The sequence below is a fragment of the Tyto alba genome, unplaced genomic scaffold (genome assembly GCF_018691265.1).
Source record: "Tyto alba isolate M040663 unplaced genomic scaffold, T.alba_DEE_v4.0 Super-Scaffold_9, whole genome shotgun sequence".
NCBI lineage: Eukaryota > Metazoa > Chordata > Aves > Strigiformes > Tytonidae > Tyto > Tyto alba.
The window spans coordinates 264,706-291,425 of NW_024881330.1; the positions used below are offsets into that span (position 1 = coordinate 264,706).

Genomic DNA, 26,720 nt, shown 5'->3' on the forward strand with positions numbered 1-26,720 from the left:
CTAGTATCTACTGCCTCTTGTCAAAACATGATAGGAGCAACTGATATATCTCTGTTGGTACACCAGCTATTCTGAATTCTGTAGTCACACACTGCTGAATAACATCAACATATTCAAAACATGCATCTTACTCCACCTCACATATCTGTCACAGTACCTGCACGCTTCCTTCAGTCATAGGACTGCTGCTGACAATTTCTGGTGCCCACCTACAGGCCATCACGACCTCCTTGCTTCTGCCAATAGAGCCACCCAGCTCTGAAATTAAATTTTAAGTTCCTGATGCTTGTATTACTCTTGCTCCTAGCTCCAAGAATAATCACAGGTTCATCAAGACTTGCTTGGACTCCATGCAACGCTTCATCTGTAACAGGCTTATAAGCCTCTGAATCTGAATGTGCATTTTAACCTGATAGTGTAAGCTAACAGGTTTAAGCTTGAATGCCTGGTGTTTGAAGTCAATTAAACAAAAATAACCAAAATCCTTAAACTTACTCTACTCTTCTCAACTCAGTACTTGATCCAAAGCCAGATTTGTAGAAAAGTAACAAAATAGTCACTGTTACAGTGTTGATTAAATTTGTTTACAATAGCTAACATACACAGATAAACAGAAACTCTAAAGCAAGGTCTTTATTTTTCTCTTTATGTTCTAAGGTCCTGACAATTTACTGTAAAGCCACTTGCAACTCTGACAGTCTTCTCTTTGACTGGCCACTGCATCATTTCACTTCCATGCAGAAAAACAATACAGTGGCTAACTGTTACTAAGTTAGATAATTGTTTTGAAATATACATACTGTAATTTAAAAATATGCATATACTTAACCATACCAACATGGCTTCACTAAGGGAAAATCATGCCTGACAAATCTGATGGCCTTCTACAATGGGGTTACAGTGCTGGTGGATAAAGGAAGACCTAACGATGTCATCTACCTGGACTTGTGCAAAGCATCTGACAATGTCCTTGTCTCTACACTGGAGAGGCATGGATTAGACAGATGGACCACTTGGTGGGTAAGGAATTGGCTGGATGGTCACACTCAAAGAGTTGTGGTCAACAGCTCGATGTCCCAGTGGAGAGCAGTGACAAGTGGTGTTTCTCAGGGGTCAGTGGTGGGCCTGGACCTGTTTAACATCTTTGTTGGAGACACGGACAGTGGGATCGAGTGCAACCTCAGCAAGTTCACCGATGACACTGTAAGAAACTATGAACTAAGGGTATTGTTTATTGAAATTTATGTTAAGCTCAATGTAAAGGTTAGGCGGCAAAAGACAGAAAAAACTGCTTATGCAAATAGCTGCCAGACACCGCTTGTGTGAGACAAGATAACCTGTGAGACAAGATGACCGCGTGAGACAAGATGAACGCAATTGCTTACACAAACCAGATACTTGTGCAAGCAGAAGGGGTACTGATCAAAGACAACCACGAATGTAAAAATGTATAAAAAGGAACTGTTTGAACTGATCAGTACGGCAGTTGGCGGAGCGCAGACTCCCCTGCCGTCCAGCGCTGTCTTTGCTCATATTCTACTTGCTATAATTAATAAAATTATAATTGGATTATGATCCATTGTGGTCTCAATTTATAACAACACCAAGCTGTGTGGTGCAGTGATACGCTGGAGGGAAGGGATGCCATCCAGAGGGACCCGGACAGGCTTCAGAGGTGGGCCCATGCAAATCTCATGAAGTTCAACAAGGCCAACTGCAAGGTCCTGCCCATGGGTCGGGGCAATCCCAAGCACAAATCCAGGCTGGGCGAGGAGTGAATAGAGATCAGCCCTGCGGAGAAGGGCTTGGAGGTGTTGGCTGATGAGAAGCTCAACACAACCCAGCAACATGCGCTCACAGCCCAGAACCCACCCGTGCCCTGGGCTGTACCCAGAGCAGGGGGGGGCAGCAGGGTGAGGGAGGGGATTCTCCCCCTCTGCTCTGCTCTGGGGAGACCCCCCTGCAGTGCTGGGGCCAGCTCGGGGGCCCCCAACAGCAGAAGGACCCGGAGCTGCTCGAGCAGGGCCAGAGGAGGCCACAGAGATGCTGGGGGGGCTGGAGCAGCTCCCCTGGGGGGCCGGGCTGAGAGAGTTGGGGGGGTTCAGCCTGGGGAAGAGAAGGCTTCGGGCAGTCTTCCAGTGCTTAAAGGGAGCTACAGGAAAGATGGTGAGGGATTTTTTACAAGGGCATGTAGTGATAGAACAAAGGGTAACATCTTTAGACTGAAAGACGGTAGATTTACATGTAAAGGAGAAATTCTTTACTATGAGGGTAGTGAGACACTGGCCCAGGGTGCCCAGAGAAGCTGTGGCTACCCATTCCCTGGAAGAGTTCAAGGTCAGGTTGGACGGGGCTTGGAGCAACCTGGTCTAGTGAAAGGTTTCCCAGCCCATGGCAGGTGCATTGGAACTAGATGATCTCTAAGGTCCCTTCCAATCCAAACCATTCTATGATTCTATACAGTGACAGCAAACTGTCTGAAGCAGCATGCTGTGAATTAAAGGACAGACACTACCTTAGCTCTGACAAAAAACAAAATCTGATATTCTCATATATCATAAGCAATGCAATATTTATTCCTTTGGTTTCAATCACCTTCGAAATTACATTTAGCCTTACATGCTCAAGATCTGAACATCTTTCATTCCCAGCATTAATCTGGCAAACGTCCCAACCTAATGAAGTCTTGATTAAGCAAAGATGAGATGGGAAACAAAGTGAGTTATTCGTCTTTGCTCTCACTATGGGCACCAATATTTGTGAATATAAAAAAGGAATACCATGAAAGACAACTCCTTCAGGGTTCAAAGGCAGGCCCTTAAAGAAAAACAAAGCAGCTTTAGACCTATTCATGAGAGGAATCCAGTACTTCCTATAAAAACAATGATGGGGGGGAAAAAAAAAAAGAAAAGCAGACAACACAAAAACATTAAGATTCTGCTGTCACACCAATGGTCTATACAACATAGTACTCCATTTGCTCCCTCCAAATATCCTCAGATGCTCACGAGCCTGGTCAACCCCCTTGAAGTTCCCCAGTATGTACAATTATATTACAGGCCACCTTCCCTGACGGCTTGACATTCAAAAGGTTTCGTATTTCAATTTACACAATTCCGTAGCTAGCCAAAAATAAAAGGACTGGTCCAAGAAAGACTGAATAGCGCCTTAGGGAAGTAGTTTAATTTCTTCTATTTAAGGCTAACTCAAAGAAAACAAACAAGCCTCTGAAAATAGTGGCATTCTGCTTTCTTTTAACATTAGCAGGTCATTCAGGAAAGGTCTAAAGAATGTTCCCGAAAGCACAAAGAACTCTTATAAAAATCAATACTGTTGGGATCCTTTCATGAAGGCATAAAGGAAGCCAACGGGAAGTTTAAAAATAACCACCACCCACTGGGCACCTAACCCGTTTTGTCAGGAAACGTGACCAGCAGTGCCCATTTTAACCTCAGGCTACAAGGCTTTGGAAGAAAAACGTCTCTTCTAACCACCTTTTTAAAAAATCTCTACCACCTGGCTACAGCTTTTAAAACAAGTGAATTTTTGACACCAGCAAACAAGCCCAAACAAAGTAACGTGCGTGCATCCTACTGCAGTGAAACCCACTTCCTAAGCACCAGAGCTGGTGCGGAGCACACGCCAGACACCGACAGCACCCGGAGAGCACACGAGCAGTGACGGCTGAGGAGCCCCGCGCCGCTCCTTCGTCCCGCTCCCGGCCTGGAGCCAGCGCCGGCCACTCTCCCGGGCGGGCTCCGGCCGACTCGGAGAACCCCGCCGGCGGCGCGGAGGGGGAACGGGGCGGCTTCCCGGCACGGCGGGGGGGGTGGGGGGGAGAAGCCCCACCCGGTGCAGCCCCTACTACCCGGGATCGGGCCGGCACAGGCCCCGCGGGCGACAGCGGGGCCGGCAGCCACCCCCGCCACGGCCCCAGCAGAACCCCGGCCCGCCTCAGCGGGGCCGCGGCCGGGCCCAGCGGGGCCGAACGCTCACGACGCCCCGCGGCCGAGGCGAGGCGAGGCGCCGCCGCGCAGCCCCCACCCCCCCTCCGGCCCGGCCGACGCTGCGCTGCGCTGCGCGGAGCGGGTCGGCCCGAGCCCGCCTGCCCCGGCTTGCCCGCGGGAGGGCGGCGGCCGCCCCGCTCACCAGCGAGATGGTCGTCGTGGCCGCCATCTTGTCCACCCCGTTGGCAGTCGGCGCGGGGCTCTCGCGAGAGCTCGGTGGCGCGAGCGGAGCGACAAACTCTCGCGAGCGCTGCGGAGGCGGGGAGAGAGTCTCGCGATAAGGTGTGGGAGTCACGTGGCTGGGGCGGGGCGGGGCGGTCAGGGTGGCCGTGGCCTGCGCTCGGCTGGAATCTGATACGGGGAACAAACGGCTTTGCAGTTTCTGAACAATCCTGTTTGCCTTGAATGTTATTTTGATGCTTTGAATGTTCTTTTGAAACTTGCTTATTAGAGACGTGCCCAAGCTTATCAGGGACTGGTATTCGTCAAGGGCTGCGTGTTAGACACAGGGGGAGGTCACAAGAATAACGGTGTCAGCTTGACCGTAAAACTGGCTAAAAGGCTGCTGAGATCACCAAGTACGAGTAGAGCATGCGCGAATGCCTAAAGTTCATCTAAAGGGCGGAAAACAGACGCCTGAAAAGTAGCCCACCAGAGACAGATCTGAGTCTGCGCAAACTAGCCCCGCCTTGCTTATGCATATGTATGTTTGTAATGCGTGGTTTCATGAATATGCATACCTGCACTGCATAAACTTTTGACAAAAGCGTGCTGTTGGCATGCAAGCCGGGAGGAGCGATCCCCCTCGCACCCAGCGCTGCAGTAAACATGCCTGCTTTAGAACTCTTTGTGAGGGGTAAAGATTGTTTCCGCGCTTCAATTCAGCTGGGCTCGGCTCTTCGGCTGGATTCGGCTCGGCCCGGCTCTTCGGCTGGATTCGGCTCGGCTCGGCTCTTCGGCTGGATTCGGCTCGGCTCGGCTCTTCGGCTGGATTCGGCTCGGCTCGGCTCTTCGGCTGGATTCGGCTCGGCTCGGCTCTTCGGCTGGATTCGGCTCGGCCCGGCCCGGCCCGTGAGCGCCGTGGGGGCTCCTGGCTGCCCCGGTGCTCGCCCCGGTCGGCAGCAGGAGCGGGGAACGGGGGCCCGGCGCCCGCAGAGCTGCTGCCGCGGCCGGAGTCCTCTCGGGGGGGGTCCGAGAGCTGCTGCCAGCTGCGGGACCGACCCGCCCTGCGGGCCAGGGCCGTGCTTGTAACGAGCTGGAGGCGCAAAAAGCCCGGCTGGGCCTCGGTCGTTACCGGGGGCAGCCGCAGCTGCTGCACGTGCGAGCTGGGAGCAGGTCCAGGAGCCCCCGGCCGAGAACGGGATCGGCGCGGCGCCCTGGTGCCTGCTGTCCCACCCGGTCCCGCTCCTTCTCAAGTGGGTCCGAGCTCTTGCACCCAAATGCAAAGGCAAGGTCAGGCACAGGGGGTGGGGGAGCAGCTCTGAAACAGGGCCCCAGAAAGACACCCCTTCCCAAGGCGGTCCTTTCACAAGAAAATCCTGTTACGGAGGGACAGAGATGTGCTGCTACTCCTTGCACTTCATTAAACTGGCATGGGAATGTTGCAGCCTCCCGGCCCCACTACAGAAGACATGCAAGACTATGTAAACTTCTTGTAGATTTTCCTGCTTCTGAAGGCCTATTTTATGAGAGATTTAGAAAGTTCGGGCCAATAAGGCTTATGAAAAGCAGTTAAAAGATGCCAACCTCTAATTACTGGTATGATGAGAAAGTCTTGCATTGCAAAGGTTCTTTTCATCAAGGAGATAAGGGTACAATGTCTGAATTGGGACATAAAACATTGTCCCTTATTTCTAGTCTAAATGTAAGCAGGAGCAGTTAACCACTGGAAAACATTCTTATTGAGACATAGTGGATTCCTACATTATGCAATCTTTAAAGTAAAGACTAGACACTGCTAAAAGGTGGGCATGCCACAACCGTAATATATGCGCAGGAATCACAGCCCTAATTAGCCGATCAGACTTGACTGTCGGTGTCTGAGGACACATCCCCTCTGCTGTATGACAGGACTCCAGAGAGCCGTGTCTGACTCGCGGTGCGAGGGCAGGATTTCCATTCCTGTGCTGGTGCCAGATAAGCGTCCGGCTGGACACCACGCTGACTGCGAGCCAGCAATGCGCCCTCGCGGCACGGGCGGTCAACAGCACCCTGGGCTGCCCCGGGGAAACCTTGCCAGCTGCCTGCGGGGACGGATCCTTCCTCTGCTCAGCACTGCTGAGGCCACATTGGAGTGCTGGATCCAGTGCTGGGATCCCCAGGACAAGCCAGACCTGGGCTTGCTGGGGTGAGTCCAGTGAAGGGCCACCAAGATGCTGAAGGGCTGTTCAGCCTGGAGAAGAGAAGGCTCTGGGGGGATCTCATCAACACGTACGAATATCTGGTGAGAGGGCAAGGAAGATAGAACTAGGCTCTCCTCAGTGGTGCCCAGTGCCAAGAGGCAATAGGCACAAACTGAAAAATTGTAAGTTCCATTCAAATGTAGGAAAACACCTTTTTTTTTTTTTTTTTTCTCTGTGAGAGCAGTTGAACACAGGAACAGGTTGTACCCAGAGAGATTCCATCTGCGGAGTTACTCAAACCCAACTGGACATGGTTCTGGGCAACACGCTTTAGCCAACGCTGCTTGAGCACAGGGGTTGGACTAAATGATTGCAGAGGACGGAAGGGACCTCTTGAAATCTCAAGTGGTCCCATCCAACAACCGTTCTGATTCTGTGAGAGCAGCCTGTCATGTATTGGAGACACCCTGCAGTAGCTGGTTAATTAACTCATCATTGCAGAACGCAGCGCAGCCAGTAGCAGGGAAACCCATTGGTCAAACTGAGATGTGACAATGCAAAGTCAAACAACGAATTTAGTCGGGTGAAACATGTTAAAGAAGAGGTAACTAGCTCCTTAGGGAAATTAAGAAGTTGGTATATGAAGGAATTTCTCAGTCTGTAGAGACAAGTGCAAACTTGTTCTGGGGAAAGTGATTTTTGAATCAAGCAGCTGTATGATGTTTCTCCACTGAATTCCTTCTCTACCCGATTTGCATGACTTTGTGGATAAGTCTGTTGAACTCAGGGAAGCTATTTCACATCTTCTTTAGTTTAACCGTAAGAGAGGCTAAGAAATTATCGAGCGGTTTGCGGAGTGGAGTGCTCTGATGAGGTAAGCTACTTTCAGTGGCTTTATTGATTTGTCAGTTTGTAAAGTTGGCACAGCATAGCACAATTGGGAAATACAGCACAAGTTGGCAGCTCAGCATAGCATCCTAGCACGGCAAACCCAGCCCAGCGCGATACAATTGGTGCAACACCACAAAGCATGGGCAGCGTAATGCGGGCAGTACCACACGGAGGACCCGGCCCAGCGTAGAGCACCAGCACAGCGCAGCATGATACAGCCGGTTCCACACAGCACAACGTGACCAGCATGGAGCAGCACTGCATGGCTTTTGCGACACAAATAATTCCTATTTGCACTTTTCACCAACTGAACCTGACATGCGCAGCAGCTAAGATGATTGCCCCTTTCTCCAGGCTAATGACTGAAGTTCCAAACACCACAGGAGAAACAGGGAAGGAAGAGACATCAGGGTTTTTCCCCTTAAGATGCCGTGAGATTTTGGAAGGCCATAAGACAAACTGGGGAACAATAAGGGTTCTGTTCAGCACCAGTGAGGTTTCTGCTGATCCACGTTTGGATCCAGCTGGTGGGTTTGGATTTCTGGAATTTCTTCTCATGCCACATCAAGTCCAGCTCACAAAGTCCTCTCTTCAGCTTACACCAAGGTGTTCAGTTCTAATTACAAGGCATCACAGTGGTTCATCTGTGCTGGGGAAACCTTAACAAAACAGGAGAATCTGGGTATAAAGAATGGAATGTGGCAGATCGGAAATTGCACCAGAGCTTTCCAACCCTGCTCCTCTCCTCCCTTCTGCAAGTATTACCAGCTGGCAAAGAGGGAAAAAGACAGCTTTGGGACCTGCAGTGAAAGCTTATCATTCCCAGATGGAGATTTTCAGTTTGGGGGATTGCTGCAGCAGCTTTGCATCTTCACAAACACCATTGGAAAAGGGCTGCAGGGGGTGCTACCCCACCCCCCTACACCTCACAACTCCCTTTGGCTTGCTGCTTCAGGAGTGGGGACTGAACGGGTACTCCTGCTTGGTCCCAGTTTCTCATGATGCACATGTAATTTCTCGTGTTTGCTGATTACTCCTCCACTCGCTGTTGCCTCTTCACAGCACAGCTCGGACATACACCTCTCCTGGACTGCAAAGGTTCAGTCAGCAGCGAGTGGCCCGGGCAGTCCTGCTGGAGGAAGTTCGGTCAGGAGCCCCACAGTTTCTTCCAGTCTGGTATGCTTCCCGTCCCCCGTGGTACAGAGGAACCGCTCTGTCCCAGACTGCAGTGAGGTGACTCACAAGGGAGGAGACCGGTATTTGTGGAAGGCATTTTCCAGGAAGTTAGCCAGCTTTTCACAGTCGTCCTAAAATAAAAGAAAAAACATGCCAGCAGATCAATTTGGCTTGGCTGCCTTGGACATCTCCTTCTTACATGATTCCACCCCGAGCCACCGATTTCACATCTGAGTTTTGATATGGGAAGAGAACAACTCGCAAGCACATCCAGAACATACTACTAATAACCATCATATTTACTGAATAACTCCAAATGACCATTCGAGAATGGAGCCTTTTTGTGTCAGGTGCAATATAAAGGCAAAAGAGCAGAGTTCTTTGCAGCTTCCAATCTGAACAGGTCCAGCTTCTTTTGTTTGTTTTATTTCAACTTAATTAACTGGCCACTGGATCTAAAGTTATTTTCTATCACCATCTGTTTTGTAATATCAGCACTGCTAACAACAATGAAAATTAGTGTCACTTTTTGCTTGTCTGGCACCTATTTCACGCAGAAGTCTCTCTTCTGACACATTCAGGAGTAGGTGGTTTCTAACATAATTAGAATGTTTATTCCTTAAGAAATTACTGAAGTACACAGTGATATGTAAAGGATGCAAAACACCCCCACCTTGTCTCATAGAGTGGTTTTGGAATTGACAGAAACAAACTCAAAATTCTCATTCAAATGAAAAATGCAGACTCAGTTGTTTTCTTGCTACCTAGGCACCCCTTTGCCACTACTGCTGCTAAATTACTACTTTTGTTTTAAGAAAAACCTTGGATTTCAAAGACAAAATTTGTAAGGCATAGGTAGTATCTTTTGTTAGACCAACCACTACAGTTAGAAAACCAGACGGGCATTTGGGTACACAAGTCCTTCAGGTCAGAAACAAGCAGCATACTTCCAAGCTAAAGACAGTTTAACAAGGTATAAATCAGTTATACCATCTGAGAGAAAAGGCAGTTGGTACCTGTGGAGTAGGAAAGGTGTTAGGGAGGGGAAGACATGGTAAAAGGAGATTATCTCCTAGGAGGAAGACAGAGAAAGGTAATTTACAGTCTATGGAACACGGATGTGTGTGAGGTATATTCTACAGTCCTAGCTTGCCCCAAATGCCATGTATGTTCCAGAGCACAGGAGAAAGCACAGCAGTGTGTCAGTGCCGAGCTGCACAGTCACCATGCTCAGATGAAGAAAGAAAGGAAGTCTAGATGTACTTTTATCCAGGTGTACTCACATAAATTTTTAATTCAGTGAAGCTGACCCCTTCCTTGTCTAATGTCAGCATCGAGAATGAGGAATTCTCCAAAACTTTGCCTACAGCCCCAGAATTCCTAACTTGTACAAAATAAAAATAAATACATTTTTAATTCTCTCCATGCTGCCTTTCCTTGAGGCTATGCTGCTGAGTAGTCTGAATGACTGAGCTGCTCTGAATTCTTTCTTGGGACTCTCTGCAAACACCTGAGGGAGAGCCTAGAAGTTCGGTGTTGGGGTAGGCCATCTCTTCTGGCAGGCAGAAATCTGCCAAGTGAGTTAAAAGCAGCTGTCCAGGCAGCACTGGGACAATTCCTCTGGGCGACCACCTCAACTTCCTTCCCTTCACGCTCCTCTGGTTCTCACACTCAGAATCACTGGAAGGTTGAGGTAGTTAACCCTGCCATCACAATACAACTGTCCCCTCAAAATAGCAACTTGGATTTAGGCATGAGCAAAGTGTGGAGGAAAAAAAAAAAAAAAAAAAAGAAACCACAACAAAAAGAAGTGTCACTCACTGCAAGGGGTTGGCCCCTGCGACTGCTGTCTGGCTGCTCAAGGGGGAATGGAGGAGCTCTTACTCCTCTGGGGCACAAAATGTCACACAGACTTGGGGACTGCAGTAGCACGGTGCATGCACAACTGAGATGAGAAGGAGCAGCTTACCTCGTGGATGAATCCATAATGCACCAGCTCTGTGGCCAAGTCCTTGGAGTTATCAGCTGCAGAGACAAGAAGCGATGAGAACGTGAAAGTTCACGCATCTCTTAGTTCCTCCTCTACCAGTAAAGTGCCCCTGTCCCAACCATAGCACACCTGCATTATACTTCATTATGTTTTAGGGGCACGTGCTGTATACTTTCGCTTGGCTAAGTAACTGCTAACTAATCCTGGGGCAAACAGAGCACAGAGGTGGGCAGTGAACTGGAGCTGAACAAGGTACTGGGCAGGAATGAGCTCCAGTCCCAAATCACACAAAGCACAATAGTCTTGGCAATGTGTCAGTTGGAGATTTTTTTTTCCCTGTTTTGGCTGGGCATGAAAAGCAGGCAGATCACTACCTGTAGGCAGAAAAACACAAGGAGCTGGTGGAGCAGCAACTCCCAAGTGTTCATTTCCAAGCTTTATGCTTTAGTTTTGGCTGTATGGCAGTCAAGGGACTCCAGCTGCGTGGCCTCCAGAAGGCTCCTGCATGTTTTAGGAGGGACCCTGCTGTGCTGGACCTACTCTGAGAAGCACCCTTCCTCAGAGCCACGGGGCTCCCTCAGAGGAGAGTCCACCTTCTCCTTTGGAAGGCATTGCAGAGACTGCACCAGAGCTGGGAATGAGGGAAGAATTCACTACTGTTACCCCAAGAATGGCACGCCACATGTCCCAGGGTAAAATGCAGGGTCTCGATGGCCACTCACTGGACTCCCAACATGCACTTTAGAGTGCCATTTAATACCACATGCCAGGGGCTATAAGATCAGGATCTTAGTGGACAAGAGCTGGTACACAGATATTAGGGTTTAGTCTGCTCTCCCAGTACAAGAAGGAGAGAAAAGCTGGCTGTAAACATAGTCTGTGTCTAACACTATCTGAGCCTAAACCTGACCAGGGCCACCAGGCAATACTTCTGCATTCATGCACAAGGATTTGCTTGCAAGTAAACCTACTGGGCAGCAAGTCGTAGCTCAACTGTCGATGCAATTTGTCCTCCAGAATCAGCAGAAGAGTAAGCTGCAAAAAGAAGAGAGTGCTTTTTACAAACACCAGTTTCTCTGTGTGAGAGAAGGGTGCTGACTCTCCCATCAGCACTAGAAACTGCCGGCAGTGGTGAGCAGGGAGGATGTTAGTAAATGCCAAGATGCTGGATGTCTTTAGCAAGATAGTTCGAGTGTCTTAGAGGAATGTTCTCTCAACAGTTACAGCTCACCTGCAACTGCTAAACTAGGAAGAAGTATTGTTAGAAGGTGTCTAAATAAAGATATCAAGGTCTTCCTGGCCTGCAGCCAGTGGGGGCTGGTGGCTTCATTCTTCTTCAGGCTTCTTTATTATAAAGGGGGAAGAGTAAGTTATATGGGAACTGCAGCAAACTAGCTGAGACCAGACCTTTTCCTGGTCAGATGCCAGAGATGGGTACAGGCAGCAGGTCTTGCCCCAGTGCCTCATGTAGAATAGGAGCTGAATACTTACATGCCACTGGGTCTTGTCTTCGTTCAGCTCCATGTTACATTGCATTTGTACCACCTAGAAGAGGCCAAAATCAACATCAGCTTGGACACAGCCCCTCTGGCTCCCCCAGGCCTGCTTTACTTCTGCTCTCCAGGCGTGACTTTCAAATTCCTACTTAAACCCTTTAATTCCAGCTGCCGGCCTGGCCTTCCACTTCTTCCCACATTTCTAGGAATTGTCCAGGTGGGGCAGCTGAGGGTTAATTTAGTGCAATATCCAGCTATGAACCATGGCTATCATCAGCTGATCGAGAGGTGGGTAGGGGAGCCCTGTGCAAGGTGCAGTTCTGGGAAAACTTTACAACTGGGATGAATTCTTCTGCTCCATTTGCCAGGGGTAGGCTTCTCCCTAAAGCTCTTGGTTACATTTTAATATTGCACTTGTTCACATGTCCTTACGGGATGACCAATCCTTAAATCAGACAAAAGAGCAGAACTGAAATCTTGAATATTATTAAAATGACAAATGGATTTTCTTTTGGAAACCCTGCATTTCATCACAGAATATTGAAATGTGTTAGATAAACATGGCATTTTATTAATATGTCATCTTCAAGTTCCTATGAAGGAACTGGGTCATCTCCAAGCTGGGTCAACTTCAAGCTTCAGTATGTCAGCTTCAAGTTCCCATGAAAATGGTTCACACCAGGAGTCACGTTGTCTGGGCAAAGGAAAGCTAGAGGGAGCATGCAATCAGTCAGCCCACAAGACGGGAAACCAAGCGAGGAATCAACATCGCTGTTCCACGCAGAGTTTAACAGGATTTCATTTATATTCCTTGATGTCAAGCTTATGCTCAGAGGTAAGTTATGTGCTTGTTCCTTCCTCTGACCCTGTACCCCGCTACTATAGCTCCTCCTTGTGACAAACACCCCTGGGCACTTAGCTCTCTGAGTCAGGAAACTTGCTGTCCTCTGACCTTTATCATCTCCAGACCATCCATTTCTCCAAGAAGAGCCAACAGTGTGACTGTGCCCAAGGTGGGAGCCCTTTCCTTCCACCAAGTGACACCAGTGCACTGTCTGGCTACATGCTCCTTTATCTACTCAATTGCACTCAACTGTGCAGCACCTTGCAGACATCATCAAAGAGAAGGCTGATGACACTTGAGTGCATCATAGCCACCTGCTCCCCACCTCTCTCTGCCTGATGCCTGTGATCAAAGAATCATTTAGGTGGGAAGGGATATTGGGAGGTCTCTAGTCCAAGCCCCTGCTCAAAACAAGACAAACAGTGAATTCAGAGCAGACTGTTTAGAGTTCTGCCCCACTGGGTTTTGAAAACCTCCAAGGAGATCCCACCACCTGGCCCACTGTTTAACCATCCTCACCATGGAAAAAAAAATTCCTCGGATCCATCCAGCATCTATATTCCAGTGCCTCCCAGAATAGACAAAGAATCTGCATTGTAGCTACACTCACTTGCAGTTTTGTCCATCTGCAAATTTTCCTGAAATCTGTAGAAACTCAGTGCTTCTGAGATTACTAGCCCTTTGTCAAATTGGGCAAAAACTAGTTGAACACACTGGTCAGACAGACAATGCACTTGCCAAACTTTCCTTGGAGCACTAGGTGAAAAAGCAGCATATAACAAATGCAAAGAGGTGAAAAGACATTAACTGTGTAAGTTTACATTTATATTTCTCTAACATATCTGATTGATCACCACAGCACTCTCACTAAAAATAAGCACTGATCAGTATTAATAAAGCATAAGTTAAGTGCACTGAAAGTTGCTTCTGAGACAGATATGAAGAAACCACTGCTGATGTACTTTTTGAAGGGCGGCATTTCACATGATCTTGCAGGAATAAGAATTGGGTTTAGCCCTACATAGTATTTTTAACATTAATTCAATGCAAGTATAAAATTGCATTCATATTATCCATGGCAACACAAAGACACTGCCATAGGTGATTAGTGATGAATGACTAGAAGCATCATTACAGGGAAATACTCTCACAGAGAAATAACAGGTACCAAAGGGGTTTTTAAGAGAGGTGCACACAGACCGATGAGTCCCTCTGACTGCTCTCAACGGTGGCCAGCAGTTCAGGGGACAGAAGGCACTGTAAGAAGTGCTGTGCCTGAGCTGTGCCCTGACGATGGTGGCCAACAACCTTGTCTCCCCATGTGCATGTCAGCAAAGGACAAATGCCAACTCCTGCCCCTGGGAAGGAATAATTCCTGGCAAGGACACAGGCTGGGATGGCTCTGCTGGAAAGACTCTGGGGTCACGGTGGGCAGCAGGCAGGACATGAGCTGCAACGTGCCCTGGCAGCAAGGAAAGCCAACAGTGTCCTGGGGCACAGCCCAGATATTGAGGGAAATAATTATTCCCCTCTACTCAGCACTTGTTAAACTACATCCAGTAGTTTAGATCCAACTGCATCTAATCTTGTGCCCCCAAAACAAGACAGACATTGATAAACTGGAGCAAGTTCAGTGGAGGGCCATCAAAATGATCCTGGGCTGGAGCGCTGCCCTCTGAGAAGAGGCTGAGGGAACAGGGCTTGTTCAGCCTGGCGAAGAGAAGGCTTTGTGGGGACGTAGCGGCAGGCTGCCCATACCCGTGAGGGGGTTACGCTGCAGTGTGGAACTGCTCTGTTCAGCGAGTTACACCATGGTTTTGGAAGGCTTCACTTCTGCTCAAACACCCTCGCATTGTGTCGGTCCTTCCCTGCCCTCCCTGCCCGACACCCCTTCCACTCCTCTCCAGGGTCCATAAACCCACTTGCAGTGACCTTCCTGCCCACGAATTCAGTGTTGGGGCATGCAGCCTCGCCTGCGGAGTGCCAGGCACAACAGGGCCTGAGCTCAGCTGGCATCTCAGCATGCCACTGCAGTGTCAGTATCAAACGATGATCAAACCTGCACCCCAGCACCAAGGCACTGAACACGCCGTGCCCAAGCTCCCAGTGGACGTGTGAGGAGGGAAGGCAGAGCCAAAGAACTGGAAGCAATGGGGCTGCTCCAGAAGTCACAGGTGAAATGGACCTCACCAGCTCCAGCCAAAGGGACTGTTGCAGTCCTGGGGCAGCCAATGCAACGAGGAGAACAGCTCTCAGGTGGGCATGGCTAAAGGGAGAGGCATTCCTGCAGCAGGGCGTCGGGAATGGAGACTGTCCGTCTACTCCCAGTGGAGTGGACCTTACCTTTCTGGTCTCCACATCAAAGGGCTCTGGGGTGGGAGTCTTGGCTTTCTGAGGGTCCTCCTGGGGCTGTGAGAGTGCACGTGGGAGGGCGTGGGGTCTGGAAACAGCGAAGTTCATCAAGGGATAAATCCCATTCCTGGAACAGACACAGAGGGAGGACTAATAGCTGAGTCCTGTCCTCCTACATCCCTGGCAAAGGTCAGCTGTGGAAGGCCATGGCCCAGACCAGGGATCTGCACCTGCAGAGTGGCAGTGCCGGCAGGCAGGCAGCACGGAGAGGAGGTGTCAGGCCACAGAGCTCCCCTTGCCCTGTCACTGCAGCCCAGGTCTGCTCGCCCCCGGGGGAAGCGCAGAGGGGTTCACACCCAGCCAAGTACTGCTGCGTGAACGGGACGCTCTACATGTGCTGCAGCACAGTCCCCTGACCTTGGCTCCATGCTGCCGAGGGAGCTGAGGGCAGAGCGGCACTGGGGACCAGAGCTGGGTAGACACATTACAGGTCAGCCAGCACCACCTTCAACCCACCTGACGTCTTCTAAGAATTTGTCGAGTTCAAGGAAGGAAACCTCTGAGTACCTGGGAGAGAGAGAAGCAGGACAGAAAGATTACTGGGTGAGGCAGGGGAGAAGGGCGGTGTGAAGGACTATTATGGCATGACACCAGGATCACCAGGCTGGATGCAGGTCCTGGGCTCATGGCTGTGGCTGCTCTGAAATCTCCCCTGCTCATCCTCACCTCCACTGTGCGCCAGGCCGACCCTCTCTCCGGATCTCTGCCATCACCATGTTCAGGTCCAGTTCTTTTATCTTCTCTTCCACCACATTCTCTGGCATCAGATCTAGGGCAAAGGCAGAAAGAGATGTGCACAGAGGGCTGTCAGCTGGGAGGTCTGCTAACGTGGACTGCAGCACAGACCTCAGGAAAGGTCTGCGAGTAGTGACCTCCCCAGGCTCTTCCACATCCCCAGCTCTGCTGAGGCAGTCATACAAGCTCAAATGGGGTAGGGTGGTCTCATGGTTACTCACACTGGTTGTTGATGAAGCAGTGTGCTGCCAGCAGCTTGAGGGAATGGACCTCAAAGAGCACCCGGTGGAAGAGCAGGTTATTAGCTGTTGGTCGCTTGTCGGGGTTGAGGGTCAAGCACGACAGGATGAACTCCTGGCAGTCAAAGCACAGGCATAAACCGGAGGCAGAGCAGGACATTCCCCTGCCTCATCCCCACTGCTGCCAGCCCCGGCTCCCTCTCACACTTGCACTTCCCAGGAAGCGGATTTGCACGGCTGTTTTTGCCAGCGTGCAGCCCCAGGGCCGGGGAAGGCAGCGTACAGAGCACCCACGCCGAGGGGGGCAGCCGTGCTCCGGGCGGGCAGCATGATGCTGGGCACCCCCCAAGAGCCCAGCCACGGGACCTCTGCTCCCTGCGTGCTCTCGCCCAGGGAGCAGGCTGCAGTGCAAGCCCAGCAAAAGGCTCAAAGGAGAACAGGCAGGGGTGTAGCCCGGCAGCCAGCCAGGAGCAGCTGGGAGCAGCAGCCCTCCCGGAAAGCCGGTGGTAGGACTGGAGAAAGGGCAGACTGAGCCAGCAGGAGGGATTCCTGACAGCAGCAGGATAGGAGGGACGCATCTGCCTGTTTCTGCTCATTGATGGCAGAAAAGCAAAATCCTCTGCCTCTTTTGCACGCTCCAGTCTGGGGCCTGTCCTCCTGAACTGCTCTGTGCAGTTTCTCTACAGGTATCTGGCTAGGGCTATTCAGAACAGACGTAAAGACCAAAAAATGATCAGAAGAAGGATGCCAGGGTGGGCACCCACACAACCTAACTGCTCCAAACCAACTGCCCCACAGACCATCAGGGGTGAATGGTGACACCGTTTGCTCCTGGTGCTGAAGGCTCAACAGAAGAAACTGTCTCTGGGACACCATGCAAACAAGGGGACTATTACATCAAAGAGGGTGGGATTTACTGTGGGATGCCTGAGGGAATTCTGAGATCAAACGAGAACTTGGAGAGTGTACAAACTTAATAAGTGATGTTTTGGAGACTGGCCAAAGGAAGAGGAAGGGAGGGGTTGTGGTGGATCAGGGAGGAAAATGGAGAGGGATAAAATGTGCCAGCTGCCTGTAAGCACTCTGATGGTCAGTACATTCGTCCAGCTGAGCCCTGTGTCTGATCACCTCAGTCTATCCTGTATTCTTATTAAACTTGATTCCTAAGTATTTATAGTTTAAACTTATTCTCTATTCCCAGTGAGCGCATGTGGTCATCTGGAAAACGTCAAGCTGGATTAGCTGATAAGTGAGACAAAAGCTTGGGGAAGGGGCGTAAATACCAGACAGACCATGGGTCTGATCGATAACAGGGTGACTCGTGGGATGGGGCCAGACACCAGAGACCTGAGAAAGGGATTGCCCTGAGCATCGATACTGAGAAGCAGGATCTGGCTGTTCATGCTGTCTGTGCCCATGAACACGGCATTGCCCTGTCTGTGCTGAGCTATTCGCAGTCGGCCACATCTGTACAGAGTGTGTGTGTGCACGTGCATTGGGAATTCTCACAGCCTAACTGCTGGTAGGACTGGCAAACAGGGGTGAGGACCAGCCTCTCGTCTCAACCAGCCCAGGAGGGAGGGAATCCCTGTGTCCTTCAGCCCTCCAGATTTGGCTGCCCTTAGGTTTGCAGCAGGTCTTTGTCTCTGCTCCCCTTTCCCATCACTGGTGTAACCTGGGGCATGCAGCAGTGCCAGGCTGCCTGACATTCTGGATACCAACCGAGAGGAAGGATGCTCACGGGGAGATCTACACCCCGGGAGGGATGCCTGACCCACAAAGGGGTCCCCGAAGCTCAGCCAGCTGTACTCACCCGCATGTTGGGATCATCCAGAGAATGTCGTGCCCGCACAATCGCCTCCTCCGAGACCCGCGTGTCCCCGTTAGTCTGGATCTCCAGCACTGCCATCTGGGGAAGAAGGAGTGCAGCCGTGTCCACACGTGGCCAAGCCTTGGGGCAGTCCTTCAAAGGGGCTTCCCAATGGGACATCCTCTGGCAGGGTGGCAGCTGTGGAGCTCCTCACCAGGATGCCCAGCCCAGCCAGGCTCCAGATCTCCTGGGCTTCCCAGTGCTCCCTGGCCACTGTGTCCCTGCCCTCGGGGCCCATTTCTCAACTACCTCAGCGCTCCAGGCTGCTCACAGGTTCCGGGCAGGGCAGACATGGGAGGCTGCTCCCCAGGCACCGTGCAGACCGGGGGACAAGGCAGGCAGCACCAACAGCCCCACAGTCTGCCTGGGCAAGCTGTGCTGGGCGGTGCACATCCTCCTGGAGCAGCACGCTCTATCCCTGCCCCCTCCCTTCCCAGGGCTGTCACAGCCTGAGGAAGAAGAGGAGGCACCAGCAGCGATGGCTGAGAGGCACCAGCCGAGCACAGAAGGTGAGCTAAGCCTGTTGCTGCACCCAGGGCAGCAGAAAATGTTCTTCTGGCCCCAGCAGTGATGTCTCCATCGCTGCAAGGGATCCCCAGCTCACAGTGAGATTTGGAAAAGGGAGAGGAGTCTCCTTGGGAAGCTCCCCAGACCACCACGATCCCCAGCAGGCTCAGCAAGAACAATCCTGCCCTGTAACCAGGGGTCACTGCAGGTTCCCAGGCACCGCAGCCGTCCTGTTCCATACCTCCAGCGCACACATCCCGAAGGAGAAGATGTCCACAGCAGTCCCGTCAGCCTTTTCTGCAAAGCCAAGCCAGAACTACATCAGGCGAGAGGTACAGGCCACCACCCGCTCTCTCTGGGAACAGCCTCCTGCACCCTACAGATGCCTCTCCCCACAGCCCCCTGCCCACGCCTGACCTCCCTCTGCCCACGTCCCTGCTCATGGCTGCTTCCCCCACCCCAGCACACCCTTTCTCACAGTTCCCTGCACAAACCTTTCCCATTTATTCCCCTCAAATTTGCCAAAAATATTCAAGGCGGGGATCACATCATGAATTTTTGCATGGCACGAAGATTCCTTACTCCTTTTTCCCTCATTGTTTACATGCTTTTGAGTGTTCCTGAGCCATAAGTTGACCTTTTCAGAGCCAACCATGGTCATGCTGAGATCTTGTTCCTAACCAGTAATTGCTAATGCACAGTCCATTCCCACGTAGGCGCAGCTGTTTTTCCCACATGCATAGCTCTGCACTAATCAACACTAAATTTTACCTACAATGTTATCACATAGTCATTCACTATCACATGATCTTCTGTGAATCATGGCCAACAGCTTTAGTTGTGAATACGCTGAATAATTCTGTGTTGCTGCAAACATACTGCACCCACGCCTCACACGGGATCCCCCTCCACATCCCTCTGGGCACCCCCCAGCAGATAGACCCTGCACTCACGGCCGTATTCCGGGGGGAAGAAATGCAAGTTGCGTAGCTCTTCCCTCTCAATCCTGATGGGGCTTCGCAGGTCATCCGGGAGGGCTGCATTGGGGAAGGAGAAACATCCTGCCTCACAGCTCTCCTAAGCTGTTTCCCCAGGACCGCGAGCTCAGACGGGTGCTCCGAGGTAGCAGGGATTTCTGTGTGTGCTCCTGCCCATGCAGACCACCCGTGGGGTGCTCCCTCCCCCGGGAGACCCCTCTGCTCCCACGATATCAACAGCAAATCCCTGAGGGACAAAGGTCCCCCCTGCCTGCAGAGCCCAGGACTGCTCCCCCATGCCACAGTGCCTGGGGTCTTCAGGGGAGGACGTCCAAGCCAGGGTTGGGACCGATGTGCTGGCAGAGGGACACTCACCGTTAGAAAACACCCTGTGCCAGACTGCCGGTCAGCGCCGATCCGGAACCGGGCGAGTAAGAAGTCATGGAACAGAGGACACAAACAGAAGAGAAGGTAACTCCAAGCCTTGCACAGATGATGCCCTGAGGGACCCTGCCGGAACCCCCTCAGCACACCACCCCCCACGACCCTGCCACGTCTCTCGGTGGGCAGCTTCCTCCTGCTGACCCTACTCATCAGCACTTGGAGCCGCAGGCCTTCAGCCTCCTACCTGACCCAATCTTTATGAGCCCGTTGTGCTGGATGAAGATGGTGTCGCTGGTGAGGTTGCCATGGATGATGGGAGGCTCACAGGAGTGCAGGAAGCTGGGGAAGCACAAAGCTGCCCTGAGCACATGGCCCAGCGAGGAGCGGGACGGCCGACAGTGCCAGCGACGGCAAGCTTACCTGAGAGCAGACAGGATCTGGGTGCACCAGCGCTTCCAGGCCTAGAGCAGAGACCAGAGCTCTCCGTCAGACGAGACACCCACCAGAGCCCAACAGCCGGATCAAGTCATTCCTAGCTATTACCCAGTGACCGGGGAAATCCGCCCTCCACTAGCCCTGCAGACCTACTCAAAGATGAGCCACACGCTGCCGCAGCCGCAGCACTCTCCTTTCCAACCCCTGTCCAAAGAACACTATCAAAGCTGAGAACTCATCCTTACCAGCAGACGGAGCTCTGCTGAGCCCCCAAACCCTGGCGGAAGCATGGACGGGAACATCACAGAGGGGGCAAAGCTAGCTATGGTTGTGGGGTCCACGTGTATGGTTTTCTCTGTACACACCAACAGTGAGTCTCAGCTCTAGGAGTGCCTAACTGCACTGGTGTGCTACTCAGCTCAAACTTCATGGCAGGGCTTGCAAGGTCAAGCACAAGGCCCCCAGAATGGTCACCCAGCTCCTCAGTCACAGCCAGCTGGGACGTGCCTGCAAAACCGTTAGTCAGACCCACACTGAGTGGGTTTGCAGCTGAAACCGGTCCCTTCAACACAAGCAGGGACCTCGCCACAAGCCTGCTGTCCCTCGTTGGGGGCGGTGGGGACGCAGGCCTTCCGAAGCACGATGCAGCCCCAGGAGCAGTCGGCATCACGCAGCTGAACCTCACTGCAGCAGCTTCCAGCAGGTTCTCTACGCTCAGGGTCAGATCCTGACAGCAGGATCCGTTTCTGGGCTGCTCTGGAGAAGTTCTGCTCTTGCTCCAGCCCTCACCATCTCCCTACAGTGGGGAGTCCCTGGGTAACTTAGGGAGCAACAATACACGCTTGCTCTGCCTTGTAAGAGACCAGAGACCCTCTCTGTGCCAGCAGACACGGAGCTCCCCACCCCGCTGGGACACCCTGTGCGTGCTCCCAGGGAACCTACCCTGGCATTCATGGCCTTGTGGTTTTTCTTGGTTTTCTTCAGGAATTGTTTCAGGCTCCCAGAGGACACGTATTCTGTGATGAAGATGACCTGACAGGGAAGAGAGGCATCAGCTTCCCAGCCTCCCTGCACATCCAAGCGCCATGCACAGCCAGCAGCATGTAGCCTGTACCAGACCCACACATGGCTGAGAGTGGGCTGCTGGCAGCAGCATCCCGGAGAAGGAAGGAGAGTCCTGGGGAGCAGGGTGAGGAGCCGAGCTGGGACCCCCACCTGGCTCCCACTGACATCCCTCCCCCAGCCTGGAGGCCCCTGGACACTTTGCCTCCCTGAGACCTCCCTACCCGTGCCTTCAAGTCTTTCACATCCAGCCAGTATTTGTGAAGCTTTACAATGTTGGGATGATCCACAAGCACCAGCTGCTCAAACATGGTCTTGATCTTCTCCTGCAGGCAGAGAGAGGACCGGTGAGGTGGCAGGTCCTGGGATGTGGCAGGACACCTCTGAGAGCAAGGCAACCTGGGGCTGGGGAGGAGCCTGTGCCCCCAGTCACAGGGAAAGCTGGTTTTGGGGTACAGAGCACACATGGAGCTGTCTTTGAGGGAGAAACCAAAGGAAAGCACAGTGCCACGAGGACGGGAGCACAGCACGGCGGGCTGTGATTAGCTCTGCCAACCGAGGGGTGCCCACGGACAGCAGGGACCGGCGCTGCCGCCCGGGGAGGTGCAGCGGGTGGTCCCAGGGGAGGTGGGCACAGTCCCCGCTGGGGAGGGATGGCTCACCTCATGTGCTTTAAAGGCCTTCTTGTCAGTGAAGAGCAGCTCGTTCCACACCACCTCCACACCCTCCTCTGTGTCCATGGCCAGGAAGGTGCTCTGGATGCCCGGCATGTTCCCCTGGTTCACCTGCAAGGCACGGGAAGGTGTGAGACAGCCCGGCTGCAGCCCTGCCCACAGCTCCCAGCCCCACTGGAGGAAAGTCCCGCATGGACACGGGCGGTCTCTGCTACTGGTCCTGCGGAGGACTCCAGTCCACAGAGGCTCTGGCCAGTAAACGGTGAGTGGAGCAAACCCCCAGCCTGCTGCCTGTTCTGCCCGGCCCTCGGGACCTGCCTGCTCGCCAGCTCCATTTCTCCAGGACACGAGGGCACAGGAGAGACCCAGCAATTCGGAGCAGCTCCCATGCCAGCCCCTCTTGACTCTTCTAGCCCAGCAAGAAGCTGGCAGTGACAGACAGCTGCCAGCCCCACTCCTGCACGCAGACAGGGACCCCCACGTGGACCCCACTTCCCAGCAGCCATGGGGGAGCAACCCACACCCATGGCTGATCACAGAATGGTTTGGGTTGGAAGGGACCTTAAAGCCCACCCAGTCCCCCCCTGCCCTGGGCAGGGCCCCCTTCCCCCAGCCCAGGGGGCTCCCAGCCCCGTCCAACCTGGCCTTGAACCCTTCCAGGGAGGGGGCACCCACAGCTGCTCTGGGCACCCTGGGCCAGCTCCTCACCCCCACACAGGGAAGGATTTCTGCCTTACATCTCACCTAAATCTGCCCTCTGTCAGCTTAAACCTGTCCCTCCTCGTCCTACCCCCACCCCCTGATCCAGAGTCCCTCCCCCCCTCTCCCGCCCCCCCTTTAAGCCCTGGGAGGCCGCTCAAAGGGCTCCCCGGAGCCTTCTCTTCTCCAGGCTGAACCCCCCCAACTCTCTCAGCCCGGCCCCCCAGGGGAGCTGCTCCAGCCCCCCCAGCATCTCCGTGACCTCCTCTGGCCCTGCTTGAGCAGCTCCGTGTCCTTCTGCTGTTGGGGGCCCCCGAGCTGGCCCCAGCACTGCAGGGGGGTCTCCCCAGAGCGGAGCAGAGGGGGAGAATCCCCCCCCGGCCCTGCTGCCCCCCCTGCTCTGGCTGCAGCCCAGGGCACGGGTGGGTTCTGGGCTGTGAGTCCACATTGGTGGCTCACAGTCAGTTTTCCATCCTGTACTACTCCCAAGCCCTTCTCCGCAGGGCTGCTTTCAATCCACTCCTCGCCCAGCCTGGATTTGTGCTTGGGATTGCCCCGACCCATGGGCAGGACCTTGCACTTGGCCTTGTTGAACTTCATGAGATTTGCACAGGCCCACCTCTGAAGCCTGTCCAGGTCCCTCTGGATGGCATCCCTTCCCTCCAGCGTGTCACTGCACCACACAGCTCGGTATCATCAGTGAACTTGCTGAGGTTGCACTCGATCCCACTGTCCATGTCACCAACAAAGATGTTAAACAGGTCCGGGCCCACCACTGACCCCTGAGAAACACCACTTGTCACTGCTCTCCACTTGGATATCGAGCCATTGACCATGGCTGATGGTCACACTCACATTGGACAGGTCAAATTAGAAAGCCCAGATAAACCAAAGCCATAACATCACCTCTTTTAACATGCTGAGGAGACTGGGGGCAACCTCCGATGCCCTGAGGTATGTCTGAGGAGTTCCCATCCCCAGAGGTCACAGAGCTGCATCCCTGGACCCCGTGGAGAGCATCTCTGCAGAGACCCCATCCAGCACGGAGCCAGCCATGGCAGCCCCGTCCCTGTGCTGGGTCTATGCCGATCCTGCCTTGAGGGCAGCACCAGAACACTGGGTCCCAGCTCCAGCCTGGGGAAAACCTGCTCGAAAGACACCCGGTTCTGACAGGGGCTCACTGGCAGAGACACCCCAGGACCAGGGGGTGCTGCCCCCTGTGAGCAGCGCCTGCTGCACCCCAAACCGCACAGAGCTGCCGGCAGCCAGATGAAAAGGGGGATTGTTCTGCTGCTGCCAGGGGCTGGCATGCCGCGTCCTGGCGCCGGGGCTGGGACCGCTGCAGCACGGGGCAGCTGTGGGTGCAGGCGCAGCACCCCCAGCTCGTAGCCCCGTTCCTGCTGCGGACACACAAAGCACCTCTGTTACTTGTCCTCTCCGCTCACAGGCTCCACGTGCTTCGTGCAAAACCCAGCGCAGACAGCGAGCGATGCGGCCAGCTGGCCTCGCTGACCACAGCCTTCCCATTAGGTCCTAGCAGCCTCCCAGGGCTCCCAGTGCAAACGCTTCCAGCACAGGAGCGCCCAGGAAGGGCACTGCTGTGGGAGCTGGTGCTGGGGGGCACTGGGGAGACGGCTCAGCCCTCACCTGGATGCCCCCACTGCAGCTGCCACACCAGCCGCTGTGAACCCCCAACAAGGGTCCTTCTGGAGAGGCTGATGCTGCTGGTGGAAGGTGAGGGTGGGCTGCGACAGGAGGGGCTGCCTGGCCATGGGGCATCGAACAGCCTCGGCAGGAGCTCCCGGGAGCTGGCGCGGGGCCGAGGCAGGTCTGTGGAGGCTGTGCTGGGCTGCAAGCGCCCGTGCAGCATGAGGGTCTGCTGGTCGCTCTGTGAAGCTGCTCTTCCGCCTCTCCCCAAAAATGCCACTGGAAAACCAGCCTATGGACGTGAGAAAAATCCTGTCCTGAAACCTGTGAGTGGCCGAGAACAAGGAGTCAAACGGAGAGCACGGTCCTGAACAGCCCTTTGGTGGCCATGAGGACATGCAGGACAAAAGAGCTCTGCGCAGAGGTTACTGGTGACCAGCCCAAAGGCACAGCCGGGTCTGAAAACCTCAGGTGCCACCTCCTCATCTGCCTCGCCGCAGGGCCACCGACGTTCCTGCATGCAGATACTGAGCCTACAGCAGAACCCAACCTGCAGGGCCACGCACCCCGTGCCTCCCGTCCCCAGGCCTGGGTGAACCGAGTGCCTGCCAGCCCCGTCCCGTCCCCGGGCAGGCCATGCTGCCTCCCAGTAGCTCAGAGCTCAGTGTAAGAACAGCCGGGATGAACCGGACAGGCGCTTGTCTGAGAGCGACCCACAGCAGAAGTCCAGGGTCGTCCCTCCGCCGCGGCCTCCCAGCTTTTAACAACCAGCTCTCTGAGCCCAGAGTGGTACCCTGGTGCTCAAGGCTCTGGAGAGGGGATCTGCTGGTATCAGGGAGGCTCTGACACACAGTGAGGAGCATCAGACAAGCTGATGGGAGGAAACGTTCTCTGTTCCGTGCAGGCGTGAACGTGCTCAGACTTGTGCTGAACGACAATAAAACTGATACGGAACAGCTGTCCTGCACACCAAGCTCCGAGACCGCATAAATAAATAAACGCTGCATTATAATCACAGAGGTGACTGGGGACAAAGGGAACTGGCCACAGGTCACCTTGACTGTCTCACGCCATGCCTTTCATGGGTCCTCAGCAGCTCCACATGATGCTAATGGTGGGCATCACGTGGAACAGGCAAAACTCCAGCACCGGACTGGGCAAACTCCCTGCTCAGGCTGCTTCCAGAAAGCCCTTGGCAGGAGCTGAGGCCAGCCTGGAGAGATCACTGGGGACAACTAAGCGAAGGTTTACAGAAGATCGGATTGCATCTTACAATAAATCGCTCCCTTTTGAGCTTTTCACGTCAACAAGGACTGAAACAGTTCACAGAAAAAGGCTTAGTGATATAGTTCTGGGGCCTTGGGAGGGCAGCTGTTAAACAAGGAAGGCATGGGGCTGGAGCAATGGACAGGCATTTCTGTGCCACTGGCATTTAGACCCAATTTGGAGAAGAAAACAAGGACAAGGTGGGTTGTTACCTTTCCTGGGTCACTCTAGGAGACTAGGGAAAAGGCATGGCCACGGTCTTGGAGGAGAGGGCACTCTGCCAGTCCTCTGCTTCCTCCCAGCCACCTGCACTCGCATCCCCAGGACAAGCACATGCTGTCCCCATCTCTCGGCAGGGACATCCCGCTGCCCTCCCGTGCCCCCCCGAGCACCCCTCCATGCCATCTGGACCAGGACACCCCAGCCACCCATGGGGCACTGAGGACAGAGCAGTCCCAGCCAGTGGCCCCGCTCCCAGGACCTCGGCACAGGAGCGGGACTGGGGCAGACAGGTTCTGGGAGAGGGGAGCAGTCCAGCCCCCAGCACAGCCATGGGGACCAGCCACCGGACCCGGGCATTCTCCCATGCCTGAGCAGCCACCCCACATCCTCAGTCCCCAGCACAGACGTGCTCCTCCCGCACCCGCTCCCCGCTCTGCCCTCCTGCCTGTCAGAGGCAGGAGAAGCACCCAGCAGAGCTCCAACCCAAGGGGCAGCCCCTCTACGAGGGAGCCCAGTTCCTGCCTGCAGGTACTTTACACAAATAAGTTCCAAAGTTTGGCATGAGTTTACTGCTCTGTCTCCAAGGCAGCCGAGCAGGCAAAGCCTCAGCCCTTGGCCCTGATCAATGCCGAGCAGTGGCAGGGTCATGTTACCAGCCCTGGCTCTCCGGGACCATTAGCACCACTGAAAAGCACACACAGATCCTGCCTGGAAACCCGGGTTTGGGTCGGGCGCCTTACTGTGCAGAGGAAGGATAATCTGGAGGTCGCTCAGAGATGATGCAAAGGCACTGATAAAGCTCCCTCTGCCTGGTTTGTCAGGGGCTGCTGGGGAAATGCAGGCAC

At 53.5% G+C, this 26,720-nt stretch overlaps 2 protein-coding genes across 5 annotated transcripts in view; both read right to left on the reverse strand.

Annotated features, from left to right (window-relative positions):
- The window catches only part of PUF60 (poly(U) binding splicing factor 60), a 32,145-nt gene extending 27,898 nt beyond the window's left edge, over nucleotides 1-4,247 (reverse strand). For both annotated transcript variants that reach the window (XM_042785837.1, XM_042785836.1), the window contains exon 1: nucleotides 4,150-4,247. In XM_042785837.1, the coding sequence (XP_042641771.1) occupies nucleotides 4,150-4,176 (27 nt within the window). In that variant the 5' untranslated portion in view covers nucleotides 4,177-4,247. The remainder of the gene's footprint in view (nucleotides 1-4,149) is intronic.
- A 2,982-nt stretch (nucleotides 4,248-7,229) lies between these two features.
- Nucleotides 7,230-26,720, reverse strand: part of NRBP2 (nuclear receptor binding protein 2) — a 30,404-nt gene continuing 10,913 nt past the window's right edge. The window contains exons 2-18 of one of the 3 annotated variants that reach the window (XM_042785917.1): nucleotides 22,030-22,152; nucleotides 21,598-21,693; nucleotides 21,248-21,337; nucleotides 20,291-20,331; nucleotides 20,115-20,209; nucleotides 19,862-19,885; nucleotides 19,463-19,546; nucleotides 18,751-18,806; nucleotides 17,946-18,041; nucleotides 16,115-16,247; nucleotides 15,825-15,927; nucleotides 15,615-15,665; nucleotides 15,090-15,225; nucleotides 11,898-11,951; nucleotides 11,378-11,441; nucleotides 10,386-10,441; nucleotides 7,230-8,547 (exon numbers count right to left, since the gene is read on the reverse strand). In XM_042785917.1, the coding sequence (XP_042641851.1) occupies nucleotides 8,479-8,547; nucleotides 10,386-10,441; nucleotides 11,378-11,441; nucleotides 11,898-11,951; nucleotides 15,090-15,225; nucleotides 15,615-15,665; nucleotides 15,825-15,927; nucleotides 16,115-16,247; nucleotides 17,946-18,041; nucleotides 18,751-18,806; nucleotides 19,463-19,546; nucleotides 19,862-19,885; nucleotides 20,115-20,209; nucleotides 20,291-20,331; nucleotides 21,248-21,337; nucleotides 21,598-21,693; nucleotides 22,030-22,152 (1,371 nt within the window). In that variant the 3' untranslated portion in view covers nucleotides 7,230-8,478. Of the gene's footprint in view, nucleotides 8,548-10,385; nucleotides 10,442-11,377; nucleotides 11,442-11,897; nucleotides 11,952-15,089; nucleotides 15,226-15,614; nucleotides 15,666-15,824; nucleotides 15,928-16,114; nucleotides 16,248-17,945; nucleotides 18,042-18,750; nucleotides 18,807-19,462; nucleotides 19,547-19,861; nucleotides 19,886-20,114; nucleotides 20,210-20,290; nucleotides 20,332-21,247; nucleotides 21,338-21,591; nucleotides 21,694-22,029; nucleotides 22,153-26,720 lie in introns of all 3 variants that reach the window. The other 2 variants (XM_042785916.1, XM_042785919.1) reach the window with 2 other exon arrangements.